The sequence below is a fragment of the Lutra lutra genome, chromosome 13 (assembly GCF_902655055.1).
Source record: "Lutra lutra chromosome 13, mLutLut1.2, whole genome shotgun sequence".
In the NCBI taxonomy this organism is placed as follows: Eukaryota; Metazoa; Chordata; class Mammalia; order Carnivora; family Mustelidae; genus Lutra; species Lutra lutra.
In genome coordinates, this window is record NC_062290.1 from 59,305,821 (window position 1) to 59,319,958 (window position 14,138).

Consider the following 14,138-nt stretch of genomic DNA (forward strand, 5'->3'; position numbering starts at 1 on the left):
ACTACTCAGACCTGTTCCTTCATCCTGCCTGTGCTCCCCCCTCATGTGTCCCAGATGCACTTGGGCTGTGCTGGGCTCTAAATGCGTGTCTTCCTGATCATCTACTCTGGTTTGCCCTTTGCTCTTCTCTGCCCGTGCTGCTCTGTCTACGGGCTTATCCATGTGTTGTCAGAGCTCTTCTGTGCCCAGCTGAACCCAGAGGATCTCCCACAGTGGAGCTCCATCCTCTCCATCATACTGGGGGGTCCTAGTGTGGAGCCTTTGCTCCTCATCCTGGGGTTCCCAGCAGGTATGGGCTCCTTGCAGGTAAGGAGCCTTTGATTTGGTGGAGCTCTTTTCCCTGTCAGTTTGGAGGCTTTCAGGGTAGACCCAGCTCCGCTCCTGCAGTAGTCCTACAGACTTGCTGAGGGTCTCACACACAGGGAGGTTCTCACCCCAAAGCCCTTCCTGAGAATGTGGCAGTGCTTTGGAGGATGGATCTGGGACCACACTATTTCTCTTCTGCAAACTGCCCTAGATTCCCTCTCCACAGCCTTTCCCTGGCCTTGTCCACCCTTGTTCCCTCCTGATCACACCTTTGGACAATCAGCCCCTTCCTCATCCCATCCTGTTCCCTGCTGGACATGGCATCCTATGTCCCAGCATCAGGGCTGGAGCCAGCAAACTGAGTCGGGGAGGCAGAGGCTTGCGGACAAGCTAGGGCTGGGGGTGAGGATGAGGGACAATCCCAAGCTTGTGCACCTTTGGAAAAACCTGCAGTACTGAGAGCCTTGTGCACCCTCATGGAGGGTCGGGTTGGGGGGCAGGTGAACAAAGGAATTGGGTGGGGATGAAGAAGGGCAGTGGCTTCTTAGAAGGGAGGCAAGGAAACAAAGCAGGGCTGGGTGTTGAGCACACAGACTCTGGACCTGAGGTTTTGATATTTTCTTGGTTTTTTGTTTTGTTTTGTTTTGTTTTTTCTTTCCTTCCTAAAGTTTGTCCCTTAAAAAGCCTCAACATTGTCCCTTTGCACCCAGCCCCAAGGGAAAAGGGAGTGTTTGTGGGAGAAGACCAGGGACTGGGAGGCCCTCATGGGTGGTGAAGGCATGGCTGATGGGAGGGAGGGAAACCGGCTGGGAGAGGAGGGTTGTTGAGCAGTGGTGGTTCAGAGGTGCTGCCTAACATTATTTTACCAAGCTATGACCCTAGAAGGGCTTGCTTCTGCGGGTGCAAAGGGGCTGAGACAAGACAGGCTCTGTGGGTGGGAAAAAACCCACTTGCAGTAGGTGGCATCTGCCCCCGCAGAACCTCTTGACACGCTGCACCTGTGGGGAGGAAAAAAAAAGGGGGAAGAGGTGCTCACCGCACACTGACAGCTGTAGTGTATGACTAGTGGTGTGTGGAGAGGTGTTGTACCCGGCTCTGTGGGTCTGCTGACAGCTCTGCCCAACAGCACCATGCAGCCCTCCCAGAGAAAGTGCCCGCCGAGGTAGGAAAGCACATTTGTCACCTGAAGAAGAGGCAGGTGTGTGCATGCATGTGAGTGTGCATGTGTGAACAGGCATCCTCAGGTCTTCGTGGTCTGTTGGGGCGTCTGTGTGCAGTGAGCATCTGGGTCAAGGCCTGCTGGAAGGAGTAAGCTCAGAGGATTCTGTGGGCTGAAGGGTGCCTGTGATGGCTGCTATTTTTTTTACCATGACAGGGAATGAGGAGCCATTTGCAGACATGACAGGGAATGAGGAGCCATTTGCAGAAAAGTCTTAAAAGGTCATGGGGACAGATGAGGGAAATATTTCTTTTCTCAAGCTCACTTGTTCCTAAGGTGACCCTGCAGCTGTTAACCGTCCTTGCTTAATTAAAGTTTCCAACAACCCGGTCCCCTCCCCCAGCCCCCCATCAGGGCTTCCTCCAGATAACAGACGGTGGTGGGAGTCGGTGGCTCCCTGGGGGCTTCTGGGGCCTGTGAGATGGAGTGGGAGCATATAGAGCAGCTGGGGGCAGAGGCCGGTGCGGGTGGTCAGGAGACCGGGTGTGGTGTCTGGGGGTAGGGGCCTCTTCTCTGTAGATCAGTTGCGGGAACATTTGCAGGAATTCAGTAAACTGTAGGTAATGCCCTAGTTTTCTTTTTCTTTTTTTTTTTTAAGATTTTATTTATTTATTTGACAGACAGAGTTCACAAGTGGACAGAGGAGGAAGAAGAGGAGGAAGCAATCTCCCTGCTGAGGGAGATCCCAGGACCCTGTTATCATGACCTGAGCCGAAGGCAGAGTCTTTAACCCACTGAGCCACCCAGGCACCCCAATGCCCTAGTTTTCAAAACCAGTACACACAAGTGAACACGGCCTGGACACCAGGTAAAATGCCAAACCAAGTTTCCAGTATATGCTCAAAAAAAAAAAAAAAAAAAAAAAAAAAAAACAATGGGTCTGCTGCCTAAACGGGCCCTTGGGGAGGCTTCAGAAGGAAGGACACCGGGATGCCAATGGAATGAGCTAGACTGCGTTTCCACAATGGCATGGGTACATTAAGAAGGCCGGGCCTGGGGGCACCTGAGTGGCTCAGTGGGTTAAGCCTCTGCTTTCAGCTCAGGTCATGATCTCAGGGTCCTGGGATCGAGCCCCGCATTGGGCTCTCTGCTCAGCCGGGAGCCTGGTTCCCTGCTCTCTCTCTCTCTCTGCCTGCCTCTCTGCCTACTCGTGATCTCTATGTGTCAAATAAATAAAATCTTTAAAAAAAAAAAAAGAAGGCCGGACCTGCATCTCTGTCCTCCTTAGCCCTTTTGGTGGTGGCTACCCATCCCCTTATGATGCTCTGCTTTCCCTTCCAGTGCCTTCTTTTCGGACTAGGGTGTGAGGGTAGGATCCTTCTTCCCCATGTGTATCACACGTGGTCTTTGCAATACTGACCTTCACATCACTTCTCCAGACTGGCCATCATGGGGGCCTGGGTGGCTCAGACAGTTAAGCACCTGCCTTCGCCTGAAGTCATGATCCCAGGGTCAGGGGGTAAGTCTCAGTTTGGGCTCTTTGCTCAGAGGGAAGCCTGCTTCTTCCTCTGTCTGCTTGTACTCTCTCTCTGGCAAATAAATAAAATCTATTAAGAAAAAACATTTTTTTTTGTTTTTGTTTTTAAAGATTTTATTTATTTATTTGACAGACAGAGATCACAAGTAGGCAGAGAGGCAGGCAGAGAGAGAGGAAGGGAAGCAGGCTCCCCGCCGAGCAGAGAGCCCGATGCGGGACTCGATCCCAGGACCCTGAGATCATGACCCGAGCCGAAGGCAGCGGCCCAACCCACTGAGCCACCCAGGCGCCCAAGAAAAAAATTTTTTAATGTAAATGTAGTTAAGGACTTCCTGCATTTGTTAAATCATCCAAGATATGTTAAATAAGCATAATAGCAGGCACCTCTGTCTAAACGTTTATTTTAATGGAAGTGGTTTTAGTATTTCACCATCAAGAACAGTATCTGCTGTTAGGTTTTAGTAGAAAGTCTTCATTATATTTCAATAGTTTTCCTCTTTTTCATTTTTACTTAGAATTTTTATTAGGAAAGAATATATTATTCTGGTTCTAAATATTAAATATGGGAGCTTTTCTTCTTTTCCTATAGTTTTGACTAGATTAAATGGCATGGAAATTATCATTATTGAAGAATAAATAAAACTTGGGTGCCTGGGTGGCTCAGTCCATTAAGCATCTGACTTTGACTCAGGTCATGATCTCAGGGTTCTGGGATCGAGCCCAGAGCCCCATTTTGGGCTCCATGTCTAGTGAAGAGTCTGCTTTTCCTTCTTCTGGCCCTCCCCAACTCATCTCTCTCTTTCTCTCTTCCTGCCCCATGAATTAAAAAAAAAAAAAAAAAAAAAGAATAGATAAAACTCAGCTCTGGTGTCCTTTGAATGCAATCTTTTCCAAAAGTAGCTCTATAGTCACCTTCTTATTCTAGTTTTTTCAAAGGTAGATTGAGCTATTCAAGCTTTCTTCTTTCTCTTGGTCCAGTTTTGGTCATTCACATTTTTTCCTGAAATGTATATATGTCCTCTAAATTTTCAAGTTAGTTGATGTGGAATTTTAGATTGCACCATTTTATAATTCTTTCCTTTTTTTTTTTTTTTTTTGGAAGATTTTATTTGTCAGAGAGAGAGAAGCGTGCACTAGCAGGGGGACCGGCAGACAGAGGGAGAAGCAGGCTCCCCACTAAGCAAGGAGCCCAATGCAGGCTCTATCCCAGGACCCTGGGATCATGACCTGAGCTGAAGGCAGACACTTAACCGACTGAGCTACCCATGCATCCCACCTTTTATTAATTCTTTAGTTTTTTCTTCCGTCGTGTTTTCTTTCTCAGAACTAATCTTGTCTATTTTTGCTCTTTTTTCTCTTTCTTTGTGCTTATAAGAAGTTTACTTTATTAGCCTTTCTATTTTTTATTTTTATTTATTTTTTTTAAAGATTTTATTTATTTATTTGACAGACAGAGATCACAAGTAGGCAGAGAGGCAGACAGAGAGAGAGAGAGAGAGAGGAAGAGAAGCAGGCCTCCTGCTGAGCAGAGAGCCCGATGCGGGGCTAGATCCCAGGATCCTGGGATCATGACCTGAGCCGAAAGCAGAGGCTTTAACCCACTGAGCCACCCAGGCGCCCCTAGCCTTTCTAGTTTTTAATAATATTTTTAAAGATTTTTCTTCATTTATTTAACAGAGAGAGAGATCACAAGTAGGCAGAGAAGCAGGCGGGGTGGGGGGGGTGGGGGGTGAAGCAGGCTCCCTGCTGAGCAGAGAGCCCAATGCGGGGCTCGATCCCAGGACCCTGGGACCATGACCTGAGCCCAAGGCAGAGGCTTTAACCCACTGAGCCACCCAGGTGCCCCCCTTATTAACCCTTTTAAAGAACTTCTTTATATTCATGCTTTTTAGTATTTTTGTTTGTTCTCCATTTCATTCATGTCAGCTTTTGATATTTCCGGATTAATTTTGGTTTCTTGTTCTTTTTATAATTTATTGAAATAAGTACCCCCTTTATTTTCTCTCTCTCTCTCTCTGTTTTTAAGCCTGCTGTCTTTATAGCATTTTGAGGATGTATGATACAGGGTAATTGAGAGAGTATCCAGTATTCACTATTTTTTCATTCATTGTTTACATTTTGTAAATACTATAATTTTGTACTTTTTTGAAGCCAGTTTTACTGTATTGTAATTTGCAGTAAGTTTTGTCAATTTTAAGCATACAGTCCTATGAGTTTTGACAAATGTATTCAGTCATACAGCCTTCACCACAGTCAAGGTACAGAAGATTCCCATCTCCCTAAAAGTTCCTTCCTACCCCTTCACAGGCAGTCCTCACTCCACTTCCAGTTGGTAACTTATATTCCCATTTTGGATACCAGCATTACCACTGCTTTCTGTTTATCTGTCTGGTATCCCTTTCCCACGTCTTTATTTTGAATCTTTCTTGATCACTTTGCTTTAAGTATATTTCTTCTAAGTAGTATTGACCAGAATTTGATTTCTAACAGAGTCTTAGAGTCTTTTAATGGAAGAATTCAGTCCACTCATATTTCCTGTACCAAGGGATAAATTTGATTTATTTCCATCTTACTTGTTTTTAAATGTGTAAACAGTGTTGGGAACTCTTCTTTACCTTTGCTGGACTTTAGTGAGTGGCTGTTCATCCCATTTTCTCCTTGTTAATTTGGAGTTTGTTGTTCTATTCATAGTTACCATCCCTTGCCCTGTTCTCTTAAATAGATGCACATGATTGTTCTAGTTCATGAATACAGAACAACTATTTCCATCGTACTCTACTTACCTTCTACTTCCTCTCCACCTCAGTAAGATATGGTCTTTAGACTACTTTTACTACCTTTCTACCTCCTCCTCCTTACCCCCTCGGATCCTAGAACACTCACCTTCCCCTTATCCTCACTACCTGATTCCAGAGTTTTATTGAGATAATTTAGTCCTTATTAGAATTTCCCTTACAACGTGTTCCTTATGTTTCAAGGGTGTTTAGCATTTGAGTGATGTGTTATACATATGTAGAAATATAGATATAAATACATAGCTCATGGCTCGTTGCATCCCACTGATTTCTCTCCTCCTCCCTTGACCTTCCCCCATCTTGAAGTCTGTTCTGATTCATTTGTTGTCTCATTAGAGCCTTTTCTTTAAAATATTTCTCACATGAGATACTGAATGATTTTTGTAAATCTTCAACTATCTTTCTTTCTCCCTTTGCTAGGTCCTGGTCGCAGGCCTTTTCTTTCATTACCTCACATTCCTTTTCGCTGTTGTTTAACTTCCAGGATTGCAAATAAGAAAAATGAACTTTCCTTCTGCCTGGAAATGTGTGTAACATTGTTCTCATCCTTAGAGTTCAGAAATTTTCACCGGTATGGGGCTATATATTTCTTCAGCTCAGGGACATTCCCTGTTAAATTATTTAATTATGACGTCTCCTCTCCTGTTCCTCTTCTCCTAGAACTCATAGAATTTGCAGGCTAAATCTCCTGGGTCTGTTTCAGTCTTCCATCTTTCACCACATAATTTGCATCTCCGTATTTTTGTTACATGTTTTGAGATATTTCATCTGTTTAATTTTCTGGACCTCTTTTTGGGGTTTTAGCAGTAACCATCCTCTCCTTTGCTTTATGTTTGGAAGTTTTTAGCTCTGATATCACATTTTCTAGTTCAGGGAAATCTTTTATGTTTGACCTTCACAAATATCTCCCCCAGGCTCTCATTCAGTCAGAGATTCATTTGTTTCCTCCAGCAGGTCTCTCCGCCCTCTGGTTTGTCTGCATTCTCCTGGCCTCAAAGGCTGAGAAATTCATTCCACCATTAGTTTTTTAGAGAGCTGGAGAGACTTAGCAAAGCCATTGATTGTTCCTGGGAAGCCAGCTGTTTCTGGGACTTGCTGCCTTCCTGAAGGTCCTTTTTCTTGGCTCTGAGACTGTTCTCCAGAAACTTGTCTGCAGGAAATTCACTCTGCCAGGAATTCAGCAGAGCCCATTTAAAGTTCATTCTCTGTAGCTGGTAGTTGTCAGAGGGGTTGTGGAAGGGAGAGCTTCACCAGGGTTTGCACATACCTAGAATCCTCTTGCTCGAAGTATTCTTATTATTGACAGAATGATAATCACCAGAAGACTTAAACACAGAACCCATTAATAGCAAGTGCCTCCGTGAACTACAACCAGAAGTAGGAATGGGGTGGGGGGATGGCCTTTTACTCCCCACTGCCCCATTCTAGTATTTCTCAGCCTCAGCACTTTTAACTTTTGGGGACCGAAATTCTGTATGGTGAGTGGCTGACCTGTGTGTTGTGGGCTGGTTAGCAGCATCCCTGGTCTCTACCCCCTATAGATCAGTACCTCGGGGCACTCCCCAGCTGTGAAGACCAAACGTATCTCTGCACATTGCCAAATGTCTCCTGGGGGCCAAAGTCACTTCTGGTGGAGAACCATTGGTGTCTACCTTTCAGTTCTTTTTTTTTTTTTTTTAACATGTATTCACACTATTCCTAAAATTAAACATTGAACCGAGGTCATGAGACAGAGGAGAAAATATCAAGCAGTTGAGAGGAAGCAGAAACCAGAAGTAGAGGATGAGGAAGCAAGTTAGCAAAGTAGGAAAAAACTGGGAATAAATAAAAGACACAGAAACTCTGTCAGAGTCATGGGACAGGAGGAGCGGAGTGGGAAGACCCGCATACTCCTGTCACCAAGGTCCCCAGCAAGGCTGTGATTTGAGATCTGAAATCCAGCAACAGTCTGCAGAGGCCCAGTCATACCATAGCTACTGTTCTGCAATTCCCATTCCATTCGGCTTCCTCCCTGCCACAAGTGTCCTAACAATAAACACCCCTTCACTTAACCAAGGCTAAGTGAGTGTATTCCTTACAAACAAAGCCCCATAGACTTGGTGCCCAGTGAAGAGACGGACTGTCCACAGTTTCCTACCAGTTCTATATTTACCTCTTAGTATCACACTTGAAGACTCTGCTCAAGCAAAACAGTGGGAATGATGAGTAGCTGCCAATATCTGTAAAAGGAATTCTAGAAAGCTTTTTCCGGGAGGGAGGGAAAAAAAAAAGACTTAGGCCATCCATCAGGGCTATCATGTACAGGAAGGAGAAGGGCAATTATATGATTGTAGCTCAGGAGGGAGAATTGATGACAAAAGTAACAGGCAGATTTTGTCCCCCCCACTCCCCACCTAAAAGTTCTCTCAAAAAGAAAGATCGGAAATAAGTGCTTGGTTAAGGTAGTGAGGTCCCTAGTCCTGGAAATGTTTAAGAAGTGGCTGGCAGGATGGCTCCTGCAGTGGGTATAAGTTTGGGCCAGATTTGCCTCCTCCCAGCTGTAGAATTCTAGAAATTTAAAAGCCTGGCAAGAGGCACACACCAAGCAGAAATATTTGAGGGTCAAATGGCATTATAGTTCATTTAAATAAGTCAGCAGAGGATGGGCTGGTGGAGGAGTTGAGCAATAAGGGAAGATCTCAGAGGTTCAGCATCTTCTGCTGGCTCTAGTGTGCTGATCTTTCCCTCATAGAATGACTTAAGCAAAAAAGAGAATGCATTAGCTTACATAACCAAAAAGTTCAGGAGGCAGATCTAGCTCTAGGCATGTCTGGATCCAAGGTTCCAAATGAAGTCATTACAACTTGGTCTCTTTCCATGTCCCAGCTCTGTTTCCCTCTTTACAGCCAAAACAAGCCAAAACAAGCTTGGAAGTTTAGACTCATCTTTACAGAGTACAGAGCAAAGCCAAAGATGGGGGGGGGGGGGTCTTGGCTGGATGGCTTCATAGGCCCCCCTCTCCACCTAAAAGTGATTCCTTTTTTTTTTTTTTCCCTTTAAAGATTTTATTTATTCATTTGACAGAGAGAGACACAGTGAGAGAGGAAACACAAGCAGGGGAAGTGGGAGAGGGAGAAGGAGGCTTCCTGCCAAGCAGGGAGCCTGATGCGGGACTTGATTCCAGGACCCTGGAATCATGACCTGAGCGGAAGACAGACACTTAACAACCGAGCCACCCAGGTGCCCCTACCAGTGATTCCTTAAGAACCTTCTATCATTGAACATTTGACCATCCCAAAGGCCCTTCCTCTTTGGATCTTGGGCTTGTCCCCAGTCCTCCCAGCTGAGATGACAGGAAGAGGGGGAAAGCTGGGGCTCCAGACTCCAGAGGGCTCTCATGGCTTCCCCCAATGATCTTCCCCTGGGAATTTGCCAGGAACAGGGTACTCCTTTTTACTTATTTATTTATTTATTTATTTCAGAGATCACAAGTAGGCAGAGAGGCAGGCAGAGAGAGGAGGAAGCAGGCTCCCCGCAGAGCAGAGAGCCCAATGTGGGGCTCGTGGACCCTGGGATCATGACTTGAGCCCAAGGCAGAGGCTTTAACCCACTGAGCCACCCAGGCGCCCTGGAACAGGGCATTCCTAGTGGCTGGATCTTACACCAGTCAGGGAAGGGAGACCACTAAGAAAAGCACCGCTGGAGCTACAGAAGGGGAGACAACTGCAAGGTGTTTGGGAAACGAGCTGACCAGCTTAGAGAGATGAGGCAAGGGGGTCCCCGAAGATGTCTGAGGTGGAGCTGGCCGCCCCAATTTTTTTTTTCTTAGACGCAGGGACCAACTAGAACGTTGCCACACAGTCCTGGCCTTCAGTCCTGAGGGCCTCGGCCAGGGCACGAGCCTCGGAGACAGACGAGTAAGACAGAAAAATTAAAAGGTTGTAGCGAAGAGAGAAGGTAAAAGATCCGGGCTTCAGGGACCAGAAGGAAAATAACGTTCAAACCGCATCCAGCTCCAGATCTAGCGAGTCCCTACGTCCCGCGAACCGCGAAACGCTGTTCTGGGAACCACAGTGTCCCGGCTCCGCGAAGGGTAGGGCTAAACTCGTGGGGCGGGTAAGATTAAGGGAGGAAGGGTGGGGAACTGTCGGGACTACATTTCCCAGAATGCTGTGGGCGGGGCAGTTTTACGCATGCGCAGAGACCGTGGCAAGGCTGCGATGTGCCTGACGGGGGCGCTCCGGGTTTGGTCCCGAGATGGACAGAGTGGATGTAAGGCGGAGTGTTAAGTCCTGCGATGGTGGTGGTTGAGGCTTCGGCTGCAGTTTTCCGCTCGTCCCAGTGGGTTGGCGGGACCCCAAGCCCCTTCTCTTACAGAACCTGTCTTTCACGTCCCCCAGTCCGCGGAATTGAGCGGTCTGCAGACTAGCAATCCTCAGAACCCCACATCCCGCTGCCAGTGGTTCCCCGCATCCGGTGCCGGCCCCCAAAGCCACCTTCCCTCCCACACAGCCTCAGCAGCCTGTTCCTACCGCGACCGGCGCCTCTGCTGAGGGAGGCCCAAGTTGAGGTCCACGGAGGCGGATCTGGCATTTGGGTTATTCTCTCTGTGTGTGTAGAGGGTCTGCCTTATTGGGACCACCAGGTAAGGCTCAGGAGCACGGTTCCCTACTCTGGTTTTCTCTGGGACTGTGAGTGGGAAGGAGAGATGTTTGGAAGTAGAAGCCTGGCTTCCACTATCTTCTGGCCCTGAAACCTCAGAAAGGTCTATTAAGCCAGACTTACCTCTACAGAAGCCGTAGGGTGAAGTGGTGGAGACTTGAGGTTGTGACAGCACAGTCATAGAGGCCACGGGGAGAGTGGGTCAGGAGCTGGGGAGCTTGCAACACCAGGTGATGGGAGTGGGGTGGCTCTGAGTGCAAATTCTAACGATGATCTAGCAGCAAGTACAGCTTGAGCTGGGCTCCAGCCTCCACCCCAGCACTCACCCTGGCTGTGTTGATGCCACTGACGCTCTTGGTCCATCTTCCCCAGCAAGGCGCCCCCAGAAGTGCTCTGTACAGAGAGCAAAGCTCACAACCCTACCATGTAGCGCCTGTTGCAGGTCTGAAGCCTCCAGATAAAAATCTAAACACTTGCTGAGAAGTTTTATTTGAAAACTTGGGGACATAACACAGGCAGCAGGATGTGGGCTGGTATTCTCCAGCCAGGGTTCTCAGATAAGAAGCCAGGCTTGGGTTCCTCGGGTCGCTAGGTTCCAGGATCCCTCCAGACTATGGGGTCCCAAGGAGAATACCCACCCTTCTCTCAGGCGGTTACCCCCTCCACCACTGCCCACTTCCGGTATCTGAGCGGACACCGAACTATAGACTTTAAGGGAGCCGGAACAGAGAGGATCTGGTTAAAATCCACAAGGATGGGAAGTGAGTAACTTGGGAGCTTGGGGCCTTAGGGGAATAGATCGTTTCCTCCATCCCCAAGAAACCAGGGACCTACTCGTTCCCCTGAAGTGTCTCCCTCACTTAGAAGGGAAGTTTGGGAAACATTACCTCCTGTGACCGGACATTGACTACCTGTCTTTGGGGGGTGGTTGGGAAACAGTCATGCTGGGGCAGGGTAGCAGTAACCCCTGCAGCAGAGGAGGCTGGGGTGATGATCGTCCCACTCTGCCAGCTCCTCCGTCTCAGCTGGGTGCAGGCTGGCTGTTGGCATAGGCCTGGTCTGGGAAGGAAGCCCGTGCCCTGCGGGTCTGGGCACACACTGAGGCGTACAGCTCCGGCTCGGGGCCTGAGGCCTGGGGCTTTGGCTCAGAATCCAGCACCACCTCTGAGTACTTGATGGGGGTTCCGGGGCTGGGGAGATGGCCCTGAGAAGGCCGCAACTGCAGGCTGGTATAGCACATCACTTTTTCTGTAGCCTGGAGATGCAAGGCTGTTAGAAGTTCACTGGACCCTTGGAAAAGCCCTCACTTCCTTCCCTCCCCCCTTCCTCAGCCACAACTGACTCACCGTGACGGGGTCTCTAGGAGCTGGATCTTGCTGGTCTGGCCCTGGTTCTTGAGACAGCCGACCTGGGATAGGGAACAGTAGTAATCTGGTCACTTCTTGTTCTTCCTCCTGCCATCCCTCATCCCACCCACCCAGGACATGCATGGCCTTGGTGCCCCTCCCCTTTGCCAGTTCCCTACCAGTCTGAAGATAAGGTAGGTTCCCATATAGGGGGACCTCTTCCACAGATCCTCCAGAGCTGCAAGACAGAGATGAGGGGATGAGGGGACATCTGGGTAAGGGGGAACTCTCAGTCACCTATCTCTGTTGTCCCTACTCACCGTCCCTGTCCCGGATGGCTTCTGTTCTGGCCACTAGTCCATCGGAACAAGTGCGCAGCCAGTGAGATGAGAAGCAGCAGCGTCGCAGCCCCTAAGAGGGCCCACAATCCCCAGGCCTGAGTCACAGTGGGGATTCCTGTGGACGCCAGGGTATGGGGGCTGTTACTGCCCAGCCCAGCCCAGCCCTCCAGGTCCCAGCAGGTGGGACAAGGGGCCATGTGATCCCTCCCCCTGCCCCTGCCCCGCCCAGCTCACCGGGCACTAGCAGTTCTGTGACTTCTGTGCAGTTGGCACCTCTGCTCATGACTGCTGACCTGGGAGCTGAGTCTGCAAGCCCTGCGCTGAGGGGTCAGCCTGGCTTACGGCCTGATTGCTGCTGCAGGCCCTTTTACTCTCAGCCCTCCCCAGGCCTGGCCCCCACAGTTCATCCCCAATACTGCTGGTGGCAGAGTCACTGGTTTCCGGGGAGGAAGGGGGAGGGGAGGGATGAGCGAAAGAACAAAGACACCGCCCTGTGCCTGCACCTGCGCCACCCAGCATCTCCCAAGCTTCCGCCCCCACCCCTCGCGGCCCCATACCTTCTTTGGCCGGAGAAGAGAAGCAGACCTGCAATTTCTGTGCCACTGTGCAGGTGAGCCCATGAAGACTCCCAGGAGACAACGTATCATGGGGCAGGACCAACAAGACAAGGAAGCCAGGCCTTAGGACAGAGATTCCTCTCTGCCACAGGGTGTCTGCCTTTTCCCTCCCACTCTGAGACCCGTGAGAGAGAATATATTCCTCACTGAGCATACTATCAAGAGGAATGAGACGGGGAGGCCTCCTAGTACCTAAAATTCCATCACACCCTAAGGCTGAGTGTAGGAGATAAGATGACCATTGTCATTATTACTGGTATAATAGTTTAGGGCATAGAGGAAACTTATATTCTCCCCCTCCCGACCCACTTTATCCAAACTGTCCCAAGAACTGTCAGTCTCAAAGGTTAGTTGAGGCAAAGAAACCTCTACCCCAGTACATCCTGGAAACTGAGCCATGTCTTTGCACTTGTTCCCTTCAGGAAGTGGAGCACCCGCACTGCTCAATACAGCCCAACCACATGGGCTGCTATCGATGCGGAAGAAGGATTTCAAGTTCCTTAGACCAGAGGTCAGTGATCTGTCTGGCAATAGTGGGCCCAAATTCCCTAAAGGCAACCATCAGTCAAGGGCCACTTATCGTGGACTATGCCAGCTGGCTTAGGGTCAAGGTTTGGACTACACGGCTCTGCAACCAGGCTGCCTCTAGATCAGTTAGACTATGGTAACTCCTGTGACTGCGGGTCTCTCCTCCTGGCCCTGCCCCCTCCATTTCTGGAAGAATAAGAAGATACACTCCTAGTTCATTCATTTATTTAGCACACATAAACCTCATTCATTTGTCACCTGTGCCGATTGCTTGCTTATGTGCCAAGCTTTGGAGATAAAGATGTGAGTGGGAAATGGTTTCTTTCCTCAAAGGGCTCTTGATCTAATTAGGAAGATGACCCAATGCGTCCCAGACAATTAAAAGGCAACATGAAACATGGGAACTCTCCAGCTGCCTGAGGTCCTGGAGGTGAAAGGAAGGGCTGGGGGCTTGGGGGGTGATATGTGGTAACTGATAGGGAGACAGGCAGAAAGCTTTGGAATCTCTGACTTGCCTCTTACCTGATGAACTTACTTAACCTTCCTGAACCTTTGTTTCTTCATTCTTTGTTTGTTTTGTTTTTTTTTTAATATTTACCTATTTGAGAGGGAGAGAGAGAGTATGAGCAGCGCGTTAGGTCATAGGAGAAAATGACTCAGGGGTGAATTAATCCACTTGCGGGTTCCATCCTTGAGCCGCTAACAGAACCCGGAACAGAGACCCTCCGCAAGGGAGGGTCTATTAGTCCCACTTCTAAAAGTCAGCCGCGCTGAGAATGAGCCCCGTGTGGTTGGTGCGCACAGGCGCGCGCACTGCCTGCGTAACTAGAAAGGCTGACGGACGACTGCCCCGCAGCACGCCGCTCAG

General features: G+C 48.8%; 1 protein-coding gene across 4 annotated transcripts; it reads right to left on the reverse strand.

The window, feature by feature from the left end:
• Nucleotides 1-9,862: 9,862 nt before the first annotated feature.
• SIT1 (signaling threshold regulating transmembrane adaptor 1) lies at nucleotides 9,863-12,575 on the reverse strand. Of its 4 annotated transcripts, none has more exons than XM_047698765.1 (5): nucleotides 12,360-12,571; nucleotides 12,105-12,240; nucleotides 11,964-12,022; nucleotides 11,785-11,846; nucleotides 9,863-10,831 (listed from the first exon to the last, which is right to left on the reverse strand). In XM_047698765.1, the coding sequence occupies exons 1-5, from the start codon at nucleotides 12,406-12,408 to the stop codon at nucleotides 10,616-10,618; spliced, it is 522 nt and encodes a 173-aa protein (XP_047554721.1). In that variant the 5' UTR covers nucleotides 12,409-12,571; the 3' UTR covers nucleotides 9,863-10,615. The 4 variants fall into 4 exon arrangements, with proteins under 4 accessions (XP_047554721.1, XP_047554719.1, XP_047554720.1 ...); XM_047698764.1 differs by lacking the exon at nucleotides 9,863-10,831 and adding an exon at nucleotides 10,905-11,693 and having other exon boundaries at nucleotides 12,360-12,564; XM_047698763.1 differs by having other exon boundaries at nucleotides 11,785-12,022; nucleotides 12,360-12,575.
• Between the last annotated feature and the right edge of the window lie 1,563 nt (nucleotides 12,576-14,138).